At 40.8% G+C, this 27,197-nt stretch overlaps 1 protein-coding gene across 3 annotated transcripts; it reads right to left on the bottom strand.

Moving 5' to 3' along the window:
* Positions 1-950: 950 nt before the first annotated feature.
* On the bottom strand, positions 951-26,850 carry tbc1d2 (TBC1 domain family, member 2). 3 transcript variants are annotated; one of them, XM_040120344.1, is made up of 17 exons: positions 26,808-26,850; positions 22,428-23,547; positions 22,019-22,127; positions 18,197-18,317; positions 17,800-17,909; positions 16,684-16,934; positions 15,186-15,455; positions 14,044-14,172; positions 13,168-13,278; positions 12,838-13,010; positions 9,890-10,001; positions 8,379-8,579; positions 8,042-8,229; positions 7,665-7,785; positions 5,957-6,142; positions 3,580-3,701; positions 951-2,165 (listed from the first exon to the last, which is right to left on the bottom strand). In XM_040120344.1, exons 2-17 carry the CDS (start codon positions 23,544-23,546, stop codon positions 1,964-1,966), a joined length of 3,525 nt encoding a protein of 1,174 aa, XP_039976278.1. In that variant the 5' UTR covers position 23,547; positions 26,808-26,850; the 3' UTR covers positions 951-1,963. The 3 variants fall into 3 exon arrangements, with proteins under 3 accessions (XP_039976278.1, XP_039976277.1, XP_039976279.1); XM_040120343.1 differs by having other exon boundaries at positions 22,428-23,550; positions 26,808-26,849; XM_040120345.1 differs by lacking the exons at positions 951-2,165; positions 3,580-3,701 and having other exon boundaries at positions 5,969-6,155; positions 22,428-23,550; positions 26,808-26,849.
* Between the last annotated feature and the right edge of the window lie 347 nt (positions 26,851-27,197).

The raw sequence follows: 27,197 nt of genomic DNA, 5'->3' as shown, positions 1-27,197 counted from the left end.
CTGTCTATAAATAGATGTTTTCACCGCAATAGCATCACAACTGTGAAAGACACAGTCAGAAACTGCACAGGTCTGTAGTTGAGATCAACATGAAGGCACAGTTCAAAGATGGGTGTGGTCCAACCCATGAGTACTGAGTACTACTGTAATAATGTAGTAGTCACTACTGAGTACTACTCTAATAATGTAGTAGTGACTACTGAGTACTACTGTAATAATGCAGTAATGACTACTGAGTACTCGTGTAATAATAGTAGTAATGACTACTGAGTACTCAGGTAATAATGTAGTAATGACTACTGAGTACTCTTGTAATAATGTAGTAATGACTACTGAGTACTCTTGTAATAATGTAGTAATGACTACTGAGTACTCGTGTAATAATAGTAGTAATGACTACTGAGTACTCAGGTAATAATGTAGTAATGACTACTGAGTACTCAGGTAATAATGTATTAATGAGTACTGAGTACTACTGTAATAACGTAGTAATGAGTACTGAGTACTACTGTAATAATGTAGTAATGACTACTGAGTACTCGTGTAATAATGTAGTAATGACTACTGAGTACTCAGGTAATAATAGTAGTAATGACTACTGAGTACTCAGGTAATAATGTAGTAATGACTACTGAGTACTCAGGTAATAATGTATTAATGAGTACTGAGTACTACTGTAATAACGTAGTAATGAGTACTGAGTACTACTGTAATAATGTAGTAATGACTACTGAGTACTCGTGTAATAATGTAGTAATGACCACTGAGTACTCAGGTAATAATGCAGTAATGACTACTGAGTACTTATGTAATAATGTAGTAATGACTACTGAGTTCTTGTGTAATAATAGTAGTAATGACTACTGAGTACTCAGGTAATAATGTAGTAATGACTACTGAGTAGTCCTGTAATAATGTTGTACTGAGTACACTTAACGGTTGATTTATTTATCAGGTGATTTACGCTGCGTTCACTGGAGATGGGAATTATCAATGTCACCACCTGCTTGTTTGTAACAGAAACTTTTAACTGTTGACAGTGTTAACTTCAGCAACAACTTTTAACCAAGATGAAAGTTTTCCACAGACTTTTATTGATATTATTTATGATCATATTGCTGTACGATACTATTGAAGAATAGATGGTCGTAATTATATTAATGAAATAGACAATGAAATAAATAAGTGATGAAATAATTTAAAAAACTGAATTAATATCAAATGAAAAATATAAATACATCTCCATAGATTAATTAGGATTCAATTAAATATAAATATGTATAATATTATAAACTCCATTCCAGATCTTTACTGTATGTTTTAATATATTCTGAATATCGGTCCGAAGGCTTCCAGGCAGAATTGTTGAATAAAAAGTAAAAAACACCAGCTTTCAAACAGATACGCAGAGTAAATTAAAACATATAGAACAGAGTTGGAACAGAGTTTTATTATAATAAACATGTTTATTTACTTCAGTGGATAATGGCCACTTTGACCAGAAGCATTTATATTTTTCATCAGATATAGATTTAAATTTTTATTAATATATTTCACCACTAATATATTTCATTGTCAACACATCTATCAGTTTGCTAGTTTACATGCAATAGCATCATTTATTGTAACTTCAAGTCTATTGTAGTTCTCGTCTTTTCAGTCGCTATCAGCGTCTTTGCTTCCCATGTCATCCAAACACTGCACTGTAATGTCTCTGTTGCTGGGTTACAGTCGACTCGTTTTGGTGCAGTGTGAGTACAGATGGTGCAGCTGGCCAAAGTGGTGAGTGTAGTTTCAAACTAACTGTGTTGACTTTACACTTATACAGTCAACATTGGCTCAGTTGGTGCAACAAGCTGCTACTAACGAACCAAAACTCTGATATTTTGGTAAAAATCAGCTGCGAGCATCGGACCGACTGTCATCAGACGAACAGCTTCAGGAGATAAACCCCACTGTGAGATCAGAGTTCGTCGTCGTCCTCGCTGACCATAGTGTCGAGCTCTTTGTCTTTATGTTCGGCGCTCTCTGTTACGAACTCCCTTTGCTGCTCCTCCAGCTCTCGCAGCTCCCCCTGCAGGCGCTCCAGGTGAAGCGCGCGCCGGTTCTTCAGCAGGCGACCGGGGAACGGGTTCATGTCGCTGAAGGCGATGCTGGTCAGCCTCCTGCATGAACAAACAACAACAATATTTAACAGATTTATCCACACGATGGGAAACGATTCCAACCTGCAACAACTACTGATTATTTTCACTGGCGATTCATTTTTCCATTATTTTCTCAATTAATTGTTTAATCTATGAAATGTCAGAAAAAAAAAAAAGAAAATAATGAAAAAAGCCAATTCAGATTTCTGGAAGCCCAATGTCATGTAAATTGTCTGTTTTTGTCCAACCAATAGTTAAAATCCAAGGATGTTAATTTCACATCAGACACAGAAAAGCAGCAAATCCTCACAACTGGAACCATCACGTCCAGTATTTTTGTTTGAAAAATTAGTAAAATGAGTAATAAATTATTAAAATACTCCCAGATTATTTTCTGCTGATCGACTAATCGTTTCGGATCTTGACATAATCTAGTTTCCTTTTTTTCTGAGTGCAATGAAATGTGTCTTGCAGAAACATTTCTAAGTGTCTGTCCAGTTCCAGACACCATACGGATGGTTCCCATTTACAAAAAAAAAAAAAATTTAACCTGACAGTTTGAAACATGAACAGTTTACGACCCGCAAGTGACACAATACATCATGCTCATAGTGTAGTCTGGATCTGGGACATTACAACATGGCAGACTAACTAACATCTGACTCCCAGCTGGTATTTGGTCTGTAGTGTGATCACAGTGGAGCAGTAACTGAAGTTTACTTGACACAAACATAATTCATAATTCAGACTAAACATGGTGGATTTATGTTGATGCTGTTGATGGACACTGCACAAAGGAAATGGAGGAGAGAATTTTCAACCACCTGTTTTTTTTTTTTTTGTACACGACGTTGTGGGAGAAAAGTGTCCGTCAACAGTTCATTCAAAAATATGAGATTTTTAGTTGCGCACCGACTGATTTCTAAACCCGATTACAGTTAGTGTGTAGTCTGGATCTGAGACACAGCTTTAGTCTGAGCTTCAGGTCTCCAACCGTCAGGTCATTAGTGACCACCAGGTGGCAGCTTCACAGCACAGAGGACACACATTAAACATAAAAACGTCTGTCACGATAATAAGACATGAACAAGATGAAACACGGTAGCGTCAGCACGGACACAAATAATTCAAGTCAATTTTAATTATGTAGTGTCAAACCATAGCAGAGGTTTTCTCAGGGCAGTTTTCATACAGAGCGGGTCTAGACCAAAGATCAAAAAGGAAGGTTTTAAGCCGAATCATAAACGTGGAGAGGGAATTTGCCTCCAGGACCCAGTCTAGAAGAAGGTTCCACAATAGAGGAGCCTGATGACTGAAGGCTCTGCCTCCCAGTCTACTTTTGGAGACTAAGAACCACAAGTAAGCCTGTGTTCTGGGAGCACAGTGTTCTATGATGATATCAGAGTTCATCCCGGACCAGGTGAGTCCCTACCTGCCATCAGAGATGGTCTTGGTGAAGAAGCGCAGGTACTGGTAGATCTCGACGCTGTCGTGGATCTTCAGGATGTCGTCCTCTTTGTATTTGAAGAGAGCCAGAGCGTACCTGAAGATCACCTGCAGCACAAAACACAGGTAACATCCAAGAAACACATTTCTCTAAATTATGACAAATATAATAATAAAATCATGTTTCGTAATTCGCGCTCAGCAACCGGCCTTATTCTTTTCATTCTTTCAACATACAGACTCTCATTTCTACAAACAGTTTTAAACAAGGTGATCTAAACTAAAACAGGTAGAACGTGGTCACTCAGATTTATTATTTGTGTCTTTAGGACTCATTTACAGAGATAAATTACTTGAATTAATTGTGAGGTTTGCAGATTAAACTGCTCCGCTGTACAAAGAAGTGGAAATTAGCTCTGCCTCAGCTAGCTAAAATCTTCTAATGAGTACTTCTAACATGCATGATGAGAACTTTTTGAGACTTTCAGGGCATTTTGATGATAGTACTTCGAGTAAGCATTTAAGTGAACTTTATTTCCATAGGTATGTAAGTGTTTATATGTATGTAAATGTCTGATCATTGTGGAATGTTTTCAACTTTTTCTTTGTCAATAAAGTTTGGATTGAACTGAATTGGGTACAGGATCTAATAAAATCAGAGTTACAAGATTGACAGGAAGTGGTCCAAGAAAGAAATAAAACAAAATCAGATCTACAGACTTAGCAAATCGTCTTAATCTACAGTGCATTCAGAAAGTTTTCAGACTTCCTCAATTTTTCCACATTTTGTTTTGTTGCATCTTATGCTAAAATCGTTTAAATTCATTTTTTCCCCTCAATCAATCAACTTTTGCAGATTGAGGCCAAACAGTTCAATCTTGGTTTCATTGGACCAGAGAATCATGTTTCTCGCAGTCTCAGAGACCTTCAGGTGCTTTTTTGAAAACTCCAAGCAGTTTTCATGTGTCTTTCACTGAGGAGAAGCTTCCGTTTGGCCACTCTGCCATAAAGCCCAGATCAGTGGAGTGCTGCAGTGTTGTTTTTCCTTCTGGAAGTTTCTTCCATCTCCACACAGGATCTCTGGAGCTCAGCTAGAGTGACCATCAGGTTCTTGGTCACCTCTCTTGCCAAGGCCCTTCTCTCCCAATTGCTCAGTTTGGCTGGGCAGCAGCTCCATGAAGAGTCCTAATTGTTCCACACTTCTTCCATTGAAGAATTATGGAGACCACTGATGGGAACACTCATAGGAACCTTCAAAGCAGCAGAAATTTTTTGTAGCCTTCCCCAGATCTGTGCCTCGCCACATTAATCCTGTCTCTGAGCTCTGCAGGCAGTTCCTTCAAACTCATGGCTTGGTTTTTGCTCTGACAGGCATTATCGGCTGTGAGACCTTATATAGACATGTGTGTGCCTTTCCAAATCATGTCCAATCAATTGAATTTACTACAGTTGGACTCCAATCAAGGTGTAGCAACATGTTAAAGATCATTAAGAGAAATGGGAGGCACCTGAGCTAAATGTCAAGTGTCATAGCAAATTGCCTGAATACTTATGTCAATGGGATATTTCAGTTTTTCCTATTTAATACATTTGCGAAAAATTCTAAAATTCTGTTTTTGCTTTTTCGTTATGGGATGTTGAGTGAAGACTGATGAGTGAAAAAATGAATTTCAACGATTTCAGTATAAGATGCAACATAACGTGAAAACAGCGAAGGGGTCTGGATACTTTCTGAATGAACTGTAACTCTGTTCAAGCTTTTTTTTTTTTTTAAATGCTCTTTAATCATATATCTACATCATCAATTCAAAAGCTGCGGAGTCTGGCATAAGTCATGGAGGGAAAAAACTACTTATTGGTCTCAATTCAGTAATTGGTGCTCTGGATTTAATACCATATTTTGCCTCCTCCCCTCCTATAGAGGGCAGTCATTCAGTCAGCATGAAGAAGAAAACAAGGAAGACATTTGTGAAGCCTCCAGAAGGCTGAAGTTGAGCTTTAGGGAACTTATCATTAACAGTCAAAATCAGTACAAAGTCAACAAGTCAAAATCATTAACAGATCTCAATCCGAGATCAAAATCAAAGCAGATCCACAATGAGAGAGTGAAGGCAACCGGAAGGCGTGATGACATGGGGGGGGGCGTCGGCTAAAATGTACAAAAATTATTAAATTATACACACAAATATGTCTATTTATCTTCATGACACCTCCCCAGGCTCTGTGAAAAGCAACTGTCCATCCAGCCACGAAGGGAAAAAGATCAAACTGAATTTTATTTTTTATAGTGTGCAGGTCTTTTCTCTGAGTTTTTAGGTTTTTTTGACTGTATTACTGTGGAGGTGTGTTTGGGTGTTGGGTACCTTGGTTCCCTCGTACAGGAAGGCGTCCCAGAGCGGCAGCAGGATGTCGCTGGGCAGACTCTCCACATAAACCACCAGGAACCAGTTGAAGGTAATCAGAGACACGTCGATGCTGTATTCCTCAAAGTGAGCTGCCAGCCGGGGAAGCTTCTCTGCCAGGAAGTCCTTCAGCACCCGCTGGTCTGCCTGAGCACAGACACTGTCAATTAATAAGGCTGATCAATCGATAAAAATGATCCCTGGTTGTGGTTGTTAAAACTCAAGACATTTTGAGATCCGATTAGAGCGGTCAGATTGTCCAGATTGAGACGCGTCTGTAGAGATCTGATTGGAATCGCATTTTATACCACCTCCAAATGTATCCATGTCTGTCCAGACCCACACGATATATGTAGTGAAGCCTTTGAAGGAGTTTAAGTTGAGCGTATGAATTCTGCAGTTATGGCCAAAAATGTGTTTTGTGAGGTCACAGTGACCTTGACCTTTGACCTCCAAATTCTGACCAGTTCTTTTTTTTTTTTGTCCAAGGGGATGTTAGCACCAAATTTGAAGAAATTTCCTCAAGGCGTTGCTGAGATATCGAGTTCACGAGAATTGGACGGACGGACAAACGGACGGACGACTCGAAAACATAACGCCACCATGCCAGCAACAGCCGTGGCCGGAGGCAATGTTTTTGGGTTGTAAAGTAAGTAAGTAAGTAAACAGTTACAGAAAATACTGTTTTAACAAAATATTTCATGTCAACTTGTTTGTTTCTGATTTAGTGAATTCAGTGTTTCATTCAGTTTTCTTTCATTTCCTGAAAAGAGCTGCTAATAGAACTGCTAATAATAGAGAAAATAAATGGAGACTTGGATCTGAACATGTAAAATGTAAAATCTGTCCTTAGACATCACACAACAACACATACAGTCCTGCTTAAAATTATTGGTACCCCTGAATTTTAAGTACAGAATTTAGAATATCTTCAGAAATAACTGAAAATTAACTTTGTAAAATCCGAATTTTTTATTTAAATGTCTAAAGTAACTGAACAAAAAAATGCCTTCATATAGTGAAATCAAACAAACATACAAACATAAAATGTATGCTGAACACAACTATTTCCACCTGTTGATGAATTTAAATTAGTTCCTCAAACAAATTAAAAAATAAATAAGACTCACCAGTGCTTTATTTTCACATGTACTGAAGTAACCAATGAATAATGGTTTTACCGCATAAAAAGGGGCTGATTGTTTCCAGTTTCTTTTTCACAATGGCAAAGACAAGAGGGCTGTTCGAGAGCATCAGAAATGACGTTATCAAAAAAACCCAACAATTCCAAAGGCTACAAGGCAATCGCCAAAGATCTTCAAGTCCCTGTTTCAACAGTTTCTAAAGAAGTTTCACAGTCATAAAAATGTTAAGATGCTTCCAGGATGTGGTGCTAAGAAGAAAACTCAATGAGAGAAGTCTGTGAAGGTTGATGCTGATTGTGGAAAAAAACACCAAGCAAGACATCTGAGGAGCCTCAGGCTGACCTGGATCAATCTGTTATGCAAGTTTCGTTTTTTGATTTTTTGTTCAGTAACTTTGGACATTTTATTAAATATTCTGATTATACAAAATTGGTTCATTTGAATTTTGCAGACAGGCGAACAGAAACGAGATGAAGAGAGGACAGAAGAAGAGACCAGGTGAATATCTGAGTGTGATTCCTGACCTGAGAGGCCACCAGGTTCTTGGTATAGTAGTCCTGAGGCATGATGGCTTCCACCACAGCCACCAGACACCAGAACGCATCTTCTTCACTCTGGAGGATCAGCAGAGCGATAGCCGCCAACCTGAAACACATGACCTGTCACATGATATGTCACGTGATCACATGACAGAGATTCTGCATCGGGTTAATGACAGAGAAACAAAGTCCATCTCCTCCAGACATCCTCCAGTCCAGTTTTAACATTTATGTAAAGTGAGGACATTTCGTCTGGTCTCTGGACGTTTGATTGAAGTGTTGGGAGCTGGGGATTGAACAATGTCACTGAGATTCTTCACGTGTAAAGTACAAACGTGTACATGTACTGCATCTGTGTGTACCTGTTGAGTCCCTGGCAGTAGCCAATGGCAGGGTTCTGCCAGGAGAAGGCCAATAGGATGCGGCGGAGCTGCTGGAGGGCAGGGCTGGAGGGTGAGGAGAAGTGCTGATTGGTTGTCAGGGTGCGGTGTAGGTCCAGTTGGATCTGTCTGGAGGCTGGATGAGGAGATGTGTGACTCTTCTCGCACAGCTGGAAACACGACAGCGGTTAACAACAAGTTCCACTCGTGTTCTGTTTGTTTCAGAACAGGATAGTGGGGATATTAAAGCAACCTACATACAGATGTGACACATGACACTGTGGACAGGTGTGATTGGGAGTTCTCAGTACACTTCTACCTGCTGGTAGTGTTGTGGGTGGCGGTCTCTGATCGTCCTGGTTCTGGCTCGGACCACCCAGCGCCACACTCTCTGCCGGTACTCCTGAGGGACGCCACCACGCAGCAGACCTTTGAGCTCCGGTGAGGGACAGAGGTCATTATCCGACCTGGCAGCCAGGTACTGAGCCCAGCGGCTCAACAGGGGGCGCTCTACCCCCTCCTGCAGTGAAAACCATAGACATAGAGGGTGAAGTTCATTCCGCCGATTCTGCTTCCTCGCTCCTCCAGCCTGTGGCCCAGAAACTGATCGAGGTCCCCCATCATCGAGGAGGTTCTGATCGCTCTAATGAGTCTCGGAGGAGACGAGGAAAAACAGGTGCATCCTAAGAGGAAGTTTATTCACCTGCCAGCTGCTGATCTATTCACTGATTGGTCAGCCGATCTGGTGGCTGGCTGCTGTGGAAACTTACTGTAATATTACCATGTTTATTGATTTGTAATATTTATTGATTGACAGGATTGACAGCACTAAAGGCGACTCTATATTAACACTGTTAATGTTGTTAATATAAAGACTATTATACATTAGTCTTTTTTTAAGCCATAATGTCAAACGTGCTCTGGCACCAGCTTCGTACGTGAAAACTTTCTGTTTACTTCATCTTCTGGAAAAATACACTGAATATCTTCGGGTTTCAGACTCTTGGTCCTGGTTCTAATGAAAAAAGTGACTTTGAAGATGTAATGTTGGTCTTTGGGAATTCTGATTGTGAAAACTAAGATTGCTCCATATTATATGACATTTTAAAGACCAAACAAATAATCGATCAGTTGAGAAAATGATCAGTAGATCAATCAAAAATTAAAATAATGATTAGTTGAAGCCCTTTTCTGTAACTGTAGTTATTCATAAAATAAAAATCATTAATTATGTGTAGAATCTGAATCATAATGAAATCATAAGAAATCCTTCCTTTCCTTTGTCTTCTTTTCCAAATGCAAAAAGTCAAAATTTTTTCCAAAAAAGAAAAAAAATCATTGTGTGAATGATTGTTATTTCCTACATTTAAGATCTATGAACTGTGTTCATATCATTTTCAACATCATTATATCATGCTTTATATCATATAATAAAAAATAGATAAATTTAAAAAAAAAACGCAGTATTTTTCCAGCCCTGAGCAGTGTCTGCAGGCTTCCTCTCAGCCTTCAGGGGCTGTTTCTGACATCACTTCCCTTTTTACCACATGTTGCACTTGATTCATTGTCCGCTGCCCAACATGTATACTACTGTCCGCCAAGATCTCAAAGTGCAATTTCAGCAGCATGACTCTATTCTGTATGCAGCCTGAGAGGTAAAGCCTACTGTCCTGATCTGGATTTCAGCAGCTGGACAGTCAGAAGAGACTGAGAGAGGTCTTAGGGTTTAAACCAAATTGAAACAATAAAAGTGAGGGGGACATGACCCCCCTCCATCCCCAGTGTAAATGAGAGCCTGGAGTCTACACGCGTCCAGCTGAGAGTTCAGACCTGGTGCAGCAGGTTGTGTGAGCGGATCTCCAGCGCCTGGATCTTTGCCAGTAGCTTCATGTCCTCCACCTCGTAATCCGGGATGATTTTAAAGCCGTACTCATCGTGATCCCTGTGGATATAACGCAGCAGTGTTTTCCACATATTCACGGATATACCACAAAATGAATAACATGTATAACTTGTGTCCTAAGTATGGGTTGAAGAGGAGGGAGGAGGTAAATGGTAAATGGACTCCACTTACATAGCGCTTTTCTAGTCTTATCGACCCCTAAAAGTGCTTTACACTACAGCCCACAATGACCCATTCACAAACACATTCACACATACTGATGGCACAACCATCAGGGGCAATTTGTGGTCAGAATCTTAGGTGTGTAATAAGTGTAGATATGACCGGACAACAGGATTATTTTACTGAGAGGATGTTGTTTCTAATTATTCAAAGTAAAAACATTGTATCTGTGCCCAGAGAAGAGCTGGTATTCTGCCTCTTCATATTGAAACAGGTCGGTATGCTGCTTCAGAATTGATCCCCTCCTTCATCATATTCCATCATTCTCCTATTCAACCACTGGACGTCAGTACAAGGCAGTGGAAGTCCTTCCTCATGGCTACCCGAAACTACAGGTCTTTGATAATATGATACAGGCAATGTTGTTGTATTTGACTGTGTACTACTAGCCCTGTGTATTTTGGTAAACTTTATCTTTATTGTTTTTCTTTTTATATTTTCCCTAGTTACAGAGGGTAAAAAAAGGTTAAAAAAAAGGGGGGCAGACTGTGGGCAGAGCCTACAGAGCCTGTAGGGAGGAACAGGTCTACATTCTATTGAGACAACATTAATATTTATGCCTTTTTTGATTTATATGTTAACCATTTTCCAGCCTTTTACAAAATATTCTTCCTCTTTTTAACTTTTGAGCCTCTGAAGATGAGGGACTATGAATAAAAATGGCTTTAATTCCTAGACAGTTCATGTGATTTTTGTGAACCCTTTGAATTAAAGCTGAAAGTCTACACTTCAGTCACATCTTTACGGCTTCATTTCAAATCCACTGTGTTGGTGAACAGAGGTGAAGTCACCGAAATTTGTGTCACTTTCCAAATACTTATGGACCTAACTGAACGTTTTCACTCCGCTAGCCCAGTGGATGTGCATCTTGTTGAGAGGTGTCTGGAAACTAATGTCTTCCCCCTTTAGAGTCTTCGTGATGTCTGTATAGGCTTTACATTGTTGCAGCATCCTCATGGAGAAGTCGTGGTCCATATAGATCCTGTTTCCACCGAGTTTGACTGTTTTCTTCTCCCAGGCTTTTTTCAATATCATCTCCATCGGTAAACTGCTGAAGGTTGAGGACAGCTGACCTTGGAGGTTGACCTGCTTTGGGCTCTGTGGGAACGCTGGATCTGTATCTATTGAAAACTCTTTTTGGAGCCATTAGTACATAAACAGCGCAACCGAGTCACTCTTCGACTCTGCATCCTCCTGTATGCCATATATTCGTAAATGAGTCCGTCTGGACCTCAATTCCAAGTCATCTAGTCATTGTCCTTTCCATTTTTTCCTGCAGTGCACAATTTGCTTCGGAGCACCACAGCTCAATTTCTCAAGTGTGTATCAAAGCCGTATCTGTCTTCTCATTTTGCTCTCCCTGTCTCTGTGGTAATTTCTGCATATTTCTGGTCAATGTCTTCCTTGAGTTCTGTCAGTTCGTCTCTCATATGGATTATGATTTGGTCCTAAACGCTTTCAGGTCTGTTTGCAGGTTATTTTGCAGGACTTGAATTTGTTTGCTAAAGTCATCCAAACTGGTCTGAACTGAGCTTCAGGTGTTAGCATGTTCTTCTCATTAACTGAATGGTTAATTTCTTTACCTTGGCTGTCCGGGTTTCTTTTGTTCTTCCTTTTCGTTGAACCTCCACTCATGTTCAAAGGTCCTGGGTCCCTCTGCGTTTAATTCTCGAGTTTTGGTGGAGTTTATTGTGTTGGTGTAAGGTAGCTCACAACTCAGGTGTCCAAGGTGCTCTACCGTACCACTGGAAGTCCAGTGGTCTTACAGTATTTTTGGAGTATATTGATAGAAAATGAACTATATTGCTGTTGGACCCAACATGAATACCAATCTGATTTTGGAGCTTTCCAGAGAGACATGGACAAAAGCTCATAGTCTGTTACATATCACTCAATATGGAACAATATATGAATCCAAAAGGGGGGAAAATTATCTAAGAGTTTTAGTAAAGTCAGTGATTTATTTAGGCCTATCAGATTAGGAGCTGCACCTTAACTAACAAGCTCTAGGAGTTTACAATCAGCCCAAAATCACATGATGTCAAACAATCTTTATAGTGACTGTGAACTTTTAAAAAAACTCTGGGACAGAGATCTTCATTCCAGTGTCTGGTGTTGCTGGTCAGTTAGAGATGCACTAGAAGATTACACACAGGTGTTATTTTACACCAGTGTAAGAACTCAAGGATGATGATTGCTGTTGGAGGTGTGGAAAGGAGGCAAGTATGGGGACTGTTCTCTAGTTTCTCCTCTTTGAAAACAAATAATCAAACGTACTGGAGAGTGGTTTCACTAACCTGCTGTGCTTATTAAGAAACGGGTGTCTCCCGCCACCACGTAAATATATCCAGACAAATATTTGGACCCGCACTGGCAGGATTTATCTTCAGGGATTGTTCTCCACCATTGGCCGGATCAGACAGAGTCTGGTTTTTGCTGAATGGTTAAAATTAATTGAATCTTAAATGAAAAGGACTAATTATTACTAGTTTTATGAACTTAGGTCTCAGTTTTAAATATCTAAAGAAAGAAACCCAACAGAATTAAAACGCCCCTCTGTTGTCTTTTGTGTTGTACCCAGATTAGTTTTAGAGCAGGCTGAGAGTGAGGTGTTCCTGTTATTCTGTCCAACCTGCTGCTCAGGTGGTTGTACCTGGCCGTGTTGAGCTTGATGACGCTCTTCGACTCTCCTTTCAGAGCGTCCTCGATCATCTTCTGGACGGCCGCACGCTGGACCGGATCCAGAGATTTGCTCTCCTGCAGCCTCCGCAGGACGCCCAGGTAACGGCTCTCCACCTGACAGTTATTGGCCTCCAGGTAGGCACACTGCGCCCAATCAGAGGGCAGGAGACAGAAAGTTAAAGCTGAGTGTCAAACCCCAAACAACAAGCCCCTCTCACCACAGAAAAAGAAGAAAAACACCAGGAGAATAGAGGGATTCAAAGTGATGAAACTGGGTCCCAGTGCTACCAGTTGGACCCACCTTCACCATCAGACTCTTCTCCTGCTCCGAGCTGTTCCTCCACAGTTTGGTCAGCTGGTAGATTTCAGAGTTTAGAAATTTGTTCTGGGTTTTATACGCGCCAATGTCGTCCTGAAGGAGTGGACACAGAAACACAATCAGGAACGCAGAGAGATTTAACAGTTGATCCAGATTACTGTGCAACCCGTCTGATACTGGACTACAGATGCATATAGAACCTGACTGATACCGCATTACAGATTACTGTAGAACCTGACTGATACTGGATTAAGGATTCATGTAGAACCTGATTGATACTGGATTAAGGATTCATGTAGAACCTGATTGATACTGGATTAAGGATTCATGTAGAACCTGATTGATACTGGATTACAGATTACTGAAGAACCCAATCGATACTGGATTTTTGAGGCCAGTATCAGTTTAAGTAATGTGTGAACATATCGCTTGTTGTTTTCATATAAACCCATCAATGAATGTTTACTCACAGTTAATATTAATCTGGTGCAAGGATGTAAGCAGAGCTTACAGTGTTCATTAACACTTCAGCTTCTGCTGTGTAAAAAATTCATATGTACAGTTTGTCTTTTCAGGTTTTTCACTGAAGTCTGAATAACAAAAACCTAAAGTCATCAAATTATGGTTGTATGAAAAAGAAAACACAGATCTGAACAACCGTCATGTTAGATCCATCAAATGTTTGTTATTTTTGACATATAAATTCATTGTCTCACGGATGTAAAAATTGCAAACATATTTGTGCTGGCCTACCGTATGAACTGTGGACAGTACCCATGTGTATCGTGCATATTTTGTTTGCATTGTTCATGAAGTTTAAAGAGTTTCAGCGCACTCAGGGGCTTCAGTTCACTTCACCTTCAGGTTCTCGATCTCCTGCTGAAGCTGTTTGAAGGTCTGAGAATCCAGACCAACTGCAGAGGACGATCCCGAGCGCCACGAGTCAGACAGACCAGCGGTCACCTGATCAGCCAGCTTTATGATCACCTGAAAGCAAACAACAGGAGTCACTTCAGTCAATGTTTGTGAACTACTGCTGGAAGGAAACCTTCACCATCACTCTGCACTGCAGCAACAAACATTTTTTGATGTTAAACATTGGATCACATCGACTGAAGTCTACTGCAGACTAAAACTTCTGATCTGAGACAAAAACCCTCGCGTGGACCCTGAACGTGCGCTGGTAGAAATTACTTTATTGAATCTAAAATATACACAAACCATCCAAACCTGTGGAGGGGATAAATCGAATGTCTCAGTGCAACACTGAGGTAAAGTCAGAAAATGATCTTATTGTAGTGATTTTACAATTAACTGAATGTCAAGTTAAAACTCGGGTGTATCACAACACAAACCACAACCCCAAAACATTTTCATGTTATGTTTTTTTCCTGATTCTTTATAAAATCACTTTTAGTGCTCTCACTCTGTCCAATGTCGTTGAGATTTCTGCCGGTGAATCCATTCATGCTTTTTCCACCATAGCTTTCTTTGTGGTTTGTGTAAATCCATTCTGTGCTGTGTTTACCGGCTCTTCTGTTTGATACAGACACATCAAGTGTCTGAGACAGAAATAATCTGTTGTAATCTCACCCACAGTCACTTCTCATGTGGTTTTGTTGAATATTCTGATCATTTGCTCCAACTGGAATAATCTTCTAACCAGTATACCTGATCTAAGATCAGTTGTTTAGCGTGTGCTCCCTCATGTCAACATGAAAGCTGTCTGAGACAAAAAAGGTCTTGTAGTGTGAGCAGTACAGCAAATCCGAGGTTATAGAAGTCTTGCTTTAGGCTCTCCAATGACTAACACACAAAACCATAAAACCATAAAAATGAAAAGAGACTAAAAACCTCAGTAACCAGTAGGAAGCAGTTTGACACGGGAGACCATCGACAGAGGGACAATAAAAGTGTTTATTTGTTGCAGAGATAAAATTTGACAGTAAATGACAGAGATCAATAAGCAGGTGTTTGTAGTTCACCTATAGTGATCTCACCTCCTGCTTGGCGTTGTTCTTCTCCATCAGCATCCTGATGTTCTCCTGCAGCTCAGCCAGTTGTGCGTCTCTCTGAGTCAGACTCCTCTTCATTACCTCCGCCTCGGTCTTCGCCTCCTCCAGCCGGCCTCGCAGGTCAGCCGCCTGCCGCTCACGGTGTCGCAGCAGCTCCAGACGCTCCTGCTCACCCTTCTCTGCCAAAAACTCGGCACAGGTTCGCTTCTCCAGCTGAGCCGCCTCCAAGGCTTTGTGGAGGATCCACACCAACTCCTGGAAAGGACACAGTACCATCACAGTATTGTTATCATTATAACTATCATTATTATTGATCATTTGGAGGAAGTCACTAAGAGTAGCAGATTTGTTGATAATTGAAGCAGCATGTCTATGTTGTAGTTTTTCACTGTTGAGAGGTGAAAATTTTCTCTCATTTTTCTCTGTAATCACTGAGGTCCATAAGTATTTGGACAATGACACAATTTTCATACTTTTGCCTCTTTAACCTCAAAACAAACCTGTCAGACAGACGGAGGAAGCTTTGATAGCGGCCAAATCAACAATTTGGTTCGTTCTTAAAAAGAAGGAACGGACAAGTGAGTTCAGCAGCAACAAAAGGTCCGGAAGACCACGGAAGACAACTGAAGTGGATGGTCGCAGAATTCTTTCCCAGTGAAGAAAAACCCTTCACAACATCTGGTCAGGTCAACAACACTCTGGAGGAGGCAGGCGTGTCATTGTTAAAAGTCTACAATCAAGAGACGCCTTCTTCAAAACCGAGTGCAGAAAGACCCAAAGACAAGCAGCAACTGAAGGCGGCTGCAGTAAAGGCCTGGCAGAGCATCTCAAGGGAGGAAAATCAGCATCTGGTGACGTCCATGGGGTCCAGACTTCAGGCAGTCATTGATTGCAAATGATTTTCATCCAAGTATTAAAATAATCCTTATATTTATAATTATGTTGGTTTGTCCAATTACTTTTGAGCCTCTGAAAATGAGGGACTGTATATAAAAATGACCGTAATTCCTAAACGGTTAATGTGATATTTTAGTTAAACCCCTTGAATTAAAGCTGGAAGTCTACACTTCAACCAAATCTTGATGGCTTGACCTGACTGTATATGGTCATGGATGTAGACATGACCGAACAGCTTGAACCTTAAAAAAGGACAAACTTAAAAATCTCAAATCATGACAATTTTAATGTGAAAGTTCATTGGAAAAAGTTTAACAAAGTAATCCTTCTACTGGATTTCCATGTTTGGTACAATGGTGATTATTTGTGGCAGCAGGACAGAGTGTGTGTGTGTGTGTGTGTGTGTGTGTGTGTGTGTGTGTGTGTGTGTGTGTGTGTGTGTGTGTGTGGGACTGAGTCAAAATAAAATACAGTGTGTGTGTTCGTGACATTTTCATCCTGTACATGAATGAATACCACCACAATCATCAATGTTTTAACCTGATCAATAAACCATTAATTATGTTATCACTGAGTGACTGATCACCTTCTGAGCTTTGACCTCCTCCATCAGCATCTGTTTCTCCTGCTGGAGGCGAGATGTACGGTCTGAGGACGAGGACAGAGTGTCTCTGCGGAGGACCGGCATGGTGGACGAGCTGCGATTTTTCGTTTTCCTGCTCCGACTGTCGAACAGGGATGGGGATTCCCTGCCCTCCGGTGGGAACACCTGACCTCCTGGATCAGCCAATTGGAGGGGAGTGGATGGGGCCAGAGGCTCAATAGGAGTCCTGGAAGCTGGAGAGACCACCATGGGAAACATCAGATAAATGTATGAGACGTATCTGCATGTCATAAAACACAGAAGAAAGTCCACGGACCTGAGAAGCGATTTACAAGACAATACTGATATTCTCCCGAGTCAAGATTAACAAGTCCCCAATCAAGTCCAGAGTCAAGATCAACTGGTACCAATATAGCTCAGAAGTCAAGATCGACAAGTGTCGATCAAAGTCCCAAGTCAAGATCAACAAGGCCCAAATCTAGTCCAAAGTCCAGATCAACAAGTTTCCAAGTCATGATCAAAAAGTCCCAGGTCAAATCCAAAGTCGAGACAGGTAAGTCTTGAATTTCAGATTTTATAAGTGAAATCTCAGGTCTAGGTCCTGAGTACCAAGTCCTAATCAACAAGAACAAGTCCAAGGTCAAGACAGGTTGGTACCACTTCAAGTTCCAAGTCAAGTCCCAAGTCAAGACCCTTATCAAGGTACACTAGTCCCAAATCAAGACACATGAAGTTCAGTCATGTCTCGAGTCAAGAAAGGTAACTCCCAGTTGAGATCCAACATCCACACAGGCACTGTAAGTCCCAAGTCATGTCCTAAGTCAAGATCAACAAGTCCTCAATTGAGTCCCAAGTAATGACCCACGTCATGAGACGTAAGTCCTGAATCAAGTCACAAGAGTAACGGTTAGTTTAGTAAATTTACAGAAATTAGGAATTATTTGTATTATTTTCAAATTAACCTAATAACATTCAACATCAAACGGATTATGTTTTTCCTGGTTTGGTATAACTGCAACACAGTTACAAGCCTTTGCAGTTAGTGCTGTATTACTGTAGTACTGTACATTTAGTACAGTACGTGCTACCAGTACGTACTGGTGTTGGTGTCTGCAGGGGTCGGGGGAATCCACGGAGGAGCTTCCACATGAAACACACTCTGACTCCACTCCTGAGACGATCTCTTACGAAGACTGTGGACAGAGTTTCTGTACACAGAGCAAATTAATTTGGTCTTTATAATCACCAACAACATGACGAACCGAGGCTCATGAGAAATGTAGTCGTACTTTTACCCTTGTCAGAATGACAAAGTGTCTTCATCGGGCTTTACATCTCTACGAACAGCTCTGATATTTAAAAGATGCAATGATGTCTGAACAGAAGAGAAAATCTCTAAAACATGTCGAACTCTGTTCTTCATACTCTTTAGTGGTATTTAACTCTTTGGACTTCACAGATCACCAGCTGTAAACGAAAAGCTGAGATCACTCACTGGAGCTCGATGAGCGGATGTTTTATTGACATGTTGGCGAGCGGCGTTCCTTGTGATGGTACGTTTGCCGCCTCCTCTCCCACCAGACCCAGAGGGCTCTTCAACACCGGCAGGAAGTCATCTGCAGAAACAGGAAACAATTTTCAGTGGGTTTTTTTTTCCTATTTTTAAAGAAACCAACAATAGAAACAAGAACATCAAACATCAAAAAAAGTTGATTTCAGTCTGATGACACCTGAATATAAGCCCTTCACACTGAAACCTTCATCACCTCAGATATCTGATGGGATTTCTGTATTTTATTATTATTTATAATATTTTGTTAATTAGTATGTTAAATCCTTTAATAATACTTATGTTGTATTATTTATGTTAATTCTATTTCTATTTTTTTTCAATAATATTTTACACAATATTATACATATATGATTTTTGTAATATTTAATATGTAATAAATCAGTTATTTTTCATTTACTTTCCCTTATTTTGTAATTTTGTAATTCATTAATTCATTAATTATTACTATTTTTATTAATAATTTATTGAGCATACGTTCAACCTCTATCATTTTTTAATTTCATTTTTACATCAATTTTACCAGATTTGTTTTCATTGTATTTCAAACAAGATTTTATAAAATAGATATCATATTATAAATAAAAGATCTCCTTCCTGCTCCTCAGAGGATGAACCCTTTAGATAATAATAACTCCACGATCTGTCCTGTAGCGCCACCCCCAGGACAAACTTTACCTGTTTAACTCCACTACACTCTGTGAACAGGTAAATGACCAGCATGATGTTTGTAATGAACTCTGCAGCCTGTAGGGGGAGCTGGCTGCACTTTACACTGTCAGTCTGGTTAAAATTCAAGCAGTTTATATGAACTGTTGTCCAAACACAATAAAAACCAAAAGTCAGAATAATTCAGGTTTGTTGGTTCTTGAAGGACTCTGTCTGCTGTAAACCTGAAAGTGTTGAAAAAGTCAGGACGGGGAAGAATCCCTGAGAACCGTGTGAGCGGCTTCGACTGCAGCACCAAACTCAGACTGACAAACAGCTGATTGTTGACCCAAAGAACAACATGAAGAATATAAAGACTGTCACGGTTCATGTCTTTGTTCATCAGATTTACGGTATTCTCTCAGACTCTTTTATGTTGTACCTTTCTGTGATCTGTCATTAAATTCACACTGAGAGGAAACTTGACCTGAACCATCTATAATCGCTTTCACAACAAAAACAAAGAAAACTGAATGAAGTTCTGACATGAATATCATTCAGGACAGCTGTTGTTCGTCATAGCATGTGCTAACCCTCGTTTGGCAGTTTATTAGGAACACCTAGCTAAAACTAAAGCAGTCTGATCTGAAAGTCCTGCAATAAATCCTCCTTCGTGCAGGTTATAATACTCAGTTTGTGTTCAAGCTGTGTTAGAGGTGTTGATTAGACTGTGTGATCACACTGGAGTCTGCGGTTTGTGGTTCTGTTGAAAAGTATTGCATTATACTAACAGGTGTTTGTAATATAAATTTTTACTGTGAAAAGCCTCGAGCTAATCCAGAACGCTGCAGCACCAGTACTGACAGGAACTAGGAAAAGAGATCACATTTCTCCTGTAATAGCATCACTGTAAAATCCAGAATAGAATTTAAAATCCTCCTCCTCACCTACAAAGCCCTTAATGGTCAGGAACCATCATATCTTAAGGAGATATCTCCTCCCTGTCCTCATTCTGCAGGTCTCTCTGACTCTGGAGCTGCAGGATCTGGATCTGCCACTACTACTCAACACTCATGATCAGCATTATTAATGTTATTATTATTATTGTTATTAATTGGTGCTGTTATCATTGCTGCTATTATTATTAATGACATTATTACACATACAAGTATCACTATTATTACCAACCAGTCTGACAGTACTTTAAAACAACAGTATATACCGCTGTTCCTGGTCCCCCGACCCCCACCCCCTTCTCCTCTCTCCCCCATTTCTCTCCTCTCAGAGAGAAATGGGGGAGTAACTCACTGGTTGAGTCATTGGTTGAGTTACTGGTTGAGTCACCCGTAGAGTCACTGGCAAAATCACTGGTAGAGTTACAGGGTTAGTGGTCGAATTATTGGTCGGGTTACCGGTCGAGTTACTGTTTGAGTCAGCGGTTGAGTAACTGAGTTACTGGTAGATTTACTGGTTTCTGAAGCCAAACTAACAACAGGAAATGATCCTCAGTTCCACAGAGCAACATCAAAGATTGTTTGAAACATATCACATCCTGTTTTCTGCTGCCCCGCCATGCTCATTAAACACAGTTACACACATTAAAGGAGCAGACCAACAGTTTCTGAAGTCCTCTGGTCCTGCTGCAGAAATGGCCGACCTGTCCTCTGTCACTAGTTTAACCAGATAGTCTAAACAGTGACACCAGTTTAACACTGATACATCAGAGAGGTTGTTACCGGCAGACTGAGCTAGTTTTCTGATTGTCACAGAGAGACAGGTGGAGGCCATGTAGGGGACAGGTGGGGGATTCACTGTGAAGGATTTTCTCTCTGCAGATGGATTTTTATAGACCTGAACAGAAACTATAAACTACCTAGAAATAAAACAGAAGGACTAAAGCAGCTTTCATATTAGATCATAATTGCGCATTTACCTCCTGTTTAAATTTTGCCAGAGCCACGTCTTTGGATCTCTAATTTTTTTCCTTCAACATTTGTGTGAAAATGGAGGACCTCAGAGAAGTATTTGCTAATCTGATAAATGGAAACATGCTAACACCGACATATAGGTCTATCTGGGAACCAACATGACAACAGAAAAAAATAAAACCATCTGGAGAGTAACATCTTGTAAAAGCTCATCAGATGTTCTGTTGTGTTTATATTTGTTCATATTTAGTCAAACTGTCTCCAGTAAAAGCTGCTGAATCAGCTGTGATCAGCTCCTGTTTGCATTGTAGCCATGGATGTATGGACAGCTTTCACTGGATCACTGTGATACTGAAGAAAACCTAAAAACATGAAGATTCTGAATGAAGTTCTGCAGCCTCGTTTTCTCTGGTTTCTAAGTGGATTTCTGGAGTTTTATTCTAGAGGGACATCAGAGATCATGATGTCCTCAGGAGGTGGAAGTTACACTGAACGATACCAACACGTGTTTCATGTCTGTGTCTTCAGATCTGACTGAGTTATGACTCTGCGAAGAAGCTGGTGTTAAGAGTTGAAGAGCTAAAACATCAGGATGGTTTTTTATTTACAGAGGTTGCCAGCCTTTGACACTTGCCCTGTTGGGAAACTTTCCCTGAGATTCTGTTAGTCCAAGGAGAAGACAGTAATCATCCTAAAAGCCTTTTCTCTGGTGAAACATCAATTAATCCCTCGAAGCAGAAGGCAAATGTAGTTTGTCTGTTAGTCGCAGACTCATGATCTGTCCTATCGGACTGTTGGTCAGAATGATTCTAACAACAACAACATTTATTAGACTTCAGTGTCTGACAGTGTTGTGGAGAAGAGTGAGTCAGTCTGTGTGATTTGTAATCCTGAACCACTCCCTTGCCTGGAGGATGGATTTCCAAACTCACCCTGGGAGGAGGGGATGGGGGGGTTACCATAGGACCCGCCCACATCCTGGAAATCCCCCATCCCCCCAAAGAAAAGGCCACGAGGAGGTGACATAACTGGATGAGTCTCAAAAGGCTTAGTTACACAGTAAAACCAGTAGTAACTGACAGATGACTGCGACTGAAAATAAATATTTAACTCATCAAGTAACTAATTAAACCAAGAGAAGCACAGCTGACTGTGGCTGTTTGTTTCTTACCTGCAGTGCTGTTGCTTGTAGTTTCTGGACAGGTGGATGTCTGTCTGTGTTGCCAGCGTTTCACCTGCAGCTGCTGCAGCCAATAGAGCATCAGTTCCTGGGTCACAGCCTGGGGGGGGGGGTTAAACGTGAGTGAAGTCTTGTTTTCCTCCAACACAGCAGCTGGTTGAGCTGATTCTCAAGTCGCTACCATTAAACCATAAAACTCCAGGTGAGATTTATGTTTCAGTTTTACAAGAGAAAACAATTCAGCAATGACGCCTAACTGGTTGACTATGTACATCTGGTTAACTTCAAAACCTCCATTAAAAAGCAGCACACGGCTGCTTCATTAAAATGTTGAATGGGAACCTTTCAGGCCTGTCTCCATACTTTGAATGAGACAGTCCTGGTCTACATGCCCCCCTACCTTGAGTATGAAGGTGCGTTCCAGTGTCTTGATGTGGAAGGTGCCCCTCTCGGCCTTCAGTGGGTAGGTGAAGGTGGCGCCGCTGAGCTCCACCCGGCCGAGTGGCGTCACATCCTGCGGCGTACGGTAGTAGAACAGCTGGTTCTTCTTCTCCTCGTAGGTGAACCATCGCTGCTTCCAGGCCCTCAGGGGCCCCCCTTGCTTCTGCAGGAAGCCGCATAGTTTGGGCTCACCTGAAGAAGAAACTGCAGGACAGGGCTGAACCTGGTCACAGTATGCTTCGATGGTGAGGGGCGAAGCCGGCAGAGCCAGGGTCGATGCTTCGGTCGGATGGACTGACAAAGACAAAACCTGAGGAGACAGGTGGTTCTGGGGAGTCTGCTGGGTGTTAAGGTTAGGAGGAGGAGGAGGAGGTGGTGGATGTTGGTGGTTCTGCTGGTCTTTCGACTCAGGGATGTGGAGCTCGAGCTCGTCCTGGTTTTGTTTATCGAATGACAACCTGTAAAAAGTTAAATCCTTCGTGGGATTGGGGGGGTCCTCTTCAGTTTTCTGGTTTGTAAGACTAAGACCATTCTGGGTTTGGTGTTCCTGAGAGTTATCTGATTTTTGTTCATGTGTTAGGCAAAAAATATCTCCTGGTTTCTTTAGATCTGTACAAAGAGGATCTGGTTTGGTTGGGGAAGGTTGGTGTGGTTTTGGTAGATCTTTTGGAGAGGGTGAATCTTTTGTTTTCTGTTTTTCTGTTGTAGAAGTATTTCCCAGTTTTTGTTGCTCTGTAGGAAGAGGATCTTGTTTTGGTTGATCTGGTTTGGTTGGAGATGATTTACCTGGTCTTGGAGCAGGAGAATTTTTTGGTATCTGTTTTCCTGTCGGAGGATCCTGGTGGTTTGTGTGTTTGATGATATCCGGCTGGTCTGGTTCCTCTTCAGTCTTTTGGGTCTCTGCAGGACTGTGGTGCTTCTCTGCTGGACTCTGGTGTTTCTGGGACCCAGACAGACTGCCTGACTCTGTGCTCTGCTGGTCTTCCTCAGCTGCTTGCAGAGTCTCCTCGTCAGCTTGGGCAGGAAACAAGCGGGACGAGGCAGCACTGGGATTTCCTGCTGGGCCACTTCCATCCATCCTGCTAAAAAAAGAAAAGAGAACAGAGAAGAGGAGGAAGACGACGGGAAGAAAGAAACTTTAACGATGTTTGTGAGGAGACATAAGTTTCAGCTATAAATCATCAGACTGTGGCTGTAAGGTCATTCGTCATAATTTCTTTCATTTTATTTATTATTTATTTCAATTTTTTATGTAGTTTTCATTGAGACGGTGAAATCCAGACTAAATGCATTTTTTCCTTAATCATGATGCTGCACAATTTCCCAGAGCCTTACAGTCAAGTATTTGGGGATAGCTTTTGATCCTCGTCTCACCTACATCACTGCTGAAATCCTCACGCATGCTTTTATACAGTAACATCCAGAATCAACTGCAGTAATGTGCTTTTCTCTGGCCAAACCATAACACCTATCCTCACATCTTTGTTTGGCTACCAACATAAAATCCTCCTCTTGACTTATAGAGCTTCACATGGATCAGCATCGTCCCACATCTCCAGTCCTCTTAATATATCTGAAGCTTTAGTTTTGTCCCTCACTCGTAAGTCGCTTTGGATAAAAGCATCGCCAAATTAGTAAACGTAAACGAACATGTAAATGCATTACTCCGTATACGCCATCACGTGCTTTACATTCTCTTGATGCTTCTTATGTAACTGTTCTTACATTTGAGAATAACTACTTTGGAGATAGAGCCTTTGCCCATTGAGTTCTTCTTCTTTGGAATAAACTTCCACTGCATATTCAACTCCAGGCTGAAATCACATCTTCTCATGCTTCTTTGAAACCTAGTTACCCTGATTCTGTTCTGCTGCACTACGAACTTCTTGTTGAATTCCTTAACTCGGTCCAGTTGTTATGTTGACATTATTGCCTGAATGTTTGGGACTCTGCCCTGCGTGTGTGCTTCTGATGCCAGTTTTTTTTTTTACTTATAAAGTGTGCAGAGACTGTGCATGATTTGCACTTTAAATACACTGAAGCTGAAGTTTATGTTGACTAAAAGCTGATTATAATTATTACAGCATGACAATGAATATCTACTGTTATACTGTATGTGATTTTGATGTTTTTAGCTTTTAATTGTACTAAATAATGTCACAGAAAATACACTGAGTCTAAAGAAATACTGCGGTATTAATACTGTACTGTACTATAATACTGTCTTTTAACATCTTTTAAGACCTGATTTCTGTCATTTTTAAATAATAAAGTGTAACTGCACTTCAGATTTTCATATTTCCTGACAAAAATAAAGACATTGTGAATAAATATTCCTAAATAATTTTTACTTGGATTTTTACTTGTAAAACTGCATTTAAATACTGTGGCGTTGATAGTTTTAATGTAGTGGAGAACCTGAGTTGTTGCTCTTTTGTCACACTGAACACAAACTCTGAAGGTTCAGGGGAAATTATCTCCACAATAATGAGACATAATGACAGGAAGTGCCACAGATCCAGGGGAGCGTAACCCCTCCACCCCCTGCCCTGATTCTAACCTGAACCCTGAAATGAAGTCTGAAACCTTCAAACAGATCTTTGAAGATCTGACGAAACAAACAAAACGTCCTCACTTTGCAAAATGTCGCCACTCCTCACTGAGATTCATACTGGTCCTCACAAAGGTAGAGGTACAAGATCACCAACCCACACACACTCATCCGCTCATCACACAAACTCTCTTTTTCCACTAATTTTTTGTTGACCGATCAGTTAGAGGTTCGGACTGACGCCATAATTTTATTGGCATCAAGTTTCTTGATTGATTATTTGTTTAGTCAATAAGAAAACAGCGAAGACACAGATTAAAACAGGAAAGTCCCTATTTACAAACATTTGTTCACAAGTCAGGGAAAGGTTGAAGAACAGTTAGGGACTAGTCAGAGAACAGTCAAGAATGATTCAGAGACAAGATGGACAAGGACGAGTCACAGGCAGTTGGGGACAAGTCAAAACCAAGAATCATTTTAGTCAAACATCAGCAAACTGCATTCAAATAAGATTTCAGGTGTTGATTTTATCCTGTGATTGTGTAAACCTTAGTGGTGGTATTGTACTAGACTGTGTTACAAAGTCAGTGTTTATAACAGGGTTGTTCACTAGCATTTAAATTCATTTGTATAGAAAATATTTGGAATCTCTTTGTGCACACACACACACACACACACACACACACACACACACACACATACATATAGATATATATGTGTGTGTGTGTGTGTGTATACACATCATTCAGCCACAGCATTAAAACCGGTAACTGGTTTTAATGCACCATGTTTGGTAACAAATACCGGTATTCAGTACAGTACTGAAAGAAACATGCACAGAACACAGCATAACACCGGTAGTCTGAGAGGAAGTGATGAAATACTTCATTGTTTCAGAAAAAGGTGCTTACAGTCAATGAGCCCATTCACACACACACACACACACACACACACACACACACACACACACACACACACACACACACACACACACACAGTGGCAAAAGTTCAGTCCATGAGTATTATACTAGTGTACTTTTGCTGCTGATATTTTAACTCTATGAAGTTGAGAATACGTGTGTACTTTTATGTATTTATTCACATTTTTCATGCAGGGCTTTTACCTGTGGTGGAGTATTTTTATTTTATTGTATTGGTACTTTTATTGAAGTAAAGGATCTGAGTACTTCCTCCACCACTGGTAATTTAACTGTAGAACTCCACTGTATTTACGAGCCCCTCAGAGGTTTTTGGCTGGACGGCAACAGTGAGGCCAGTAGGGGCGATCGGGTCGATCCCAAAATATCAATACTACAGATACTACATCACTGTGAAGATCGATTCTAGCGTCAATAAGATCAATGCCAACTTCAGTTTCTCTCTTCTCTGTTGCAGCCGTTTCATCACACAGTGGGACTGTGTGTGCAAACACAGCTTTGTTGTCGTGAACACATATAAGTGTGTGTACTCTCGGCTTCTCCACAGCTGTTATCCTGTCGTGTGCACTCAAACATGGACACATGTCACCAGGGGGCGTTTACAGGCAGTGTTGCCAACTTAGTACCTTTGTCGCTAGATTTACTGACTTTTCAGACCCTTTAGCGACTTTTCTTCACAAAAACACCAGGAGACAAATCTAGCGACTTTCTGGACAAACCTCAGATACTTTCCGTAGAAGAGAGTCGCCAGTATTTCCCCCGCAAGCGTGAGGTCGGTCTTTCCAAACTGTATAGGACTTTGAGTGGTCGATAAGACAAGAAAAGCGCGATATAAGTGCAGTCCATTTACCATTTGACTCTGTCAGACGACGTCACGGTTATAAAACCAGGATTTTAGCAGCAGCAGCTTGAAAACGTCTTGGAAGTGACAGCTGGTTAACATGTCGTCTCAATGGGCCACGTTTCAGTCACTGTTTCATACCTGTTCCGTCGTCTGACAACAGAAAACATGTAGATGAGAGCAGCTTTATTGGGAATTATTCAGATGTATTAAATGACTGTATATGTGAACACAGAGAGCAGGAGAGAAGCAGACAGGTAAGGTCCAGCCACATGCGAGGTTTTGACCTGGTTTCCTAGTACTCTTGTCAGATACTCAGTTACCAAAGATGCAGTTAAAGGATAAAGAAATAAAGCAAACATTTGCTCAAGTACAGTACTGGACTAAATGTACTGAGTT

This window comes from Xiphias gladius, chromosome 23 (genome assembly GCF_016859285.1).
Source record: "Xiphias gladius isolate SHS-SW01 ecotype Sanya breed wild chromosome 23, ASM1685928v1, whole genome shotgun sequence".
NCBI lineage: Eukaryota > Metazoa > Chordata > Actinopteri > Istiophoriformes > Xiphiidae > Xiphias > Xiphias gladius.
The sequence above is the reverse complement of the archived record's forward strand: the minus strand, read 5'-3'. Positions and strand labels throughout refer to the sequence as shown.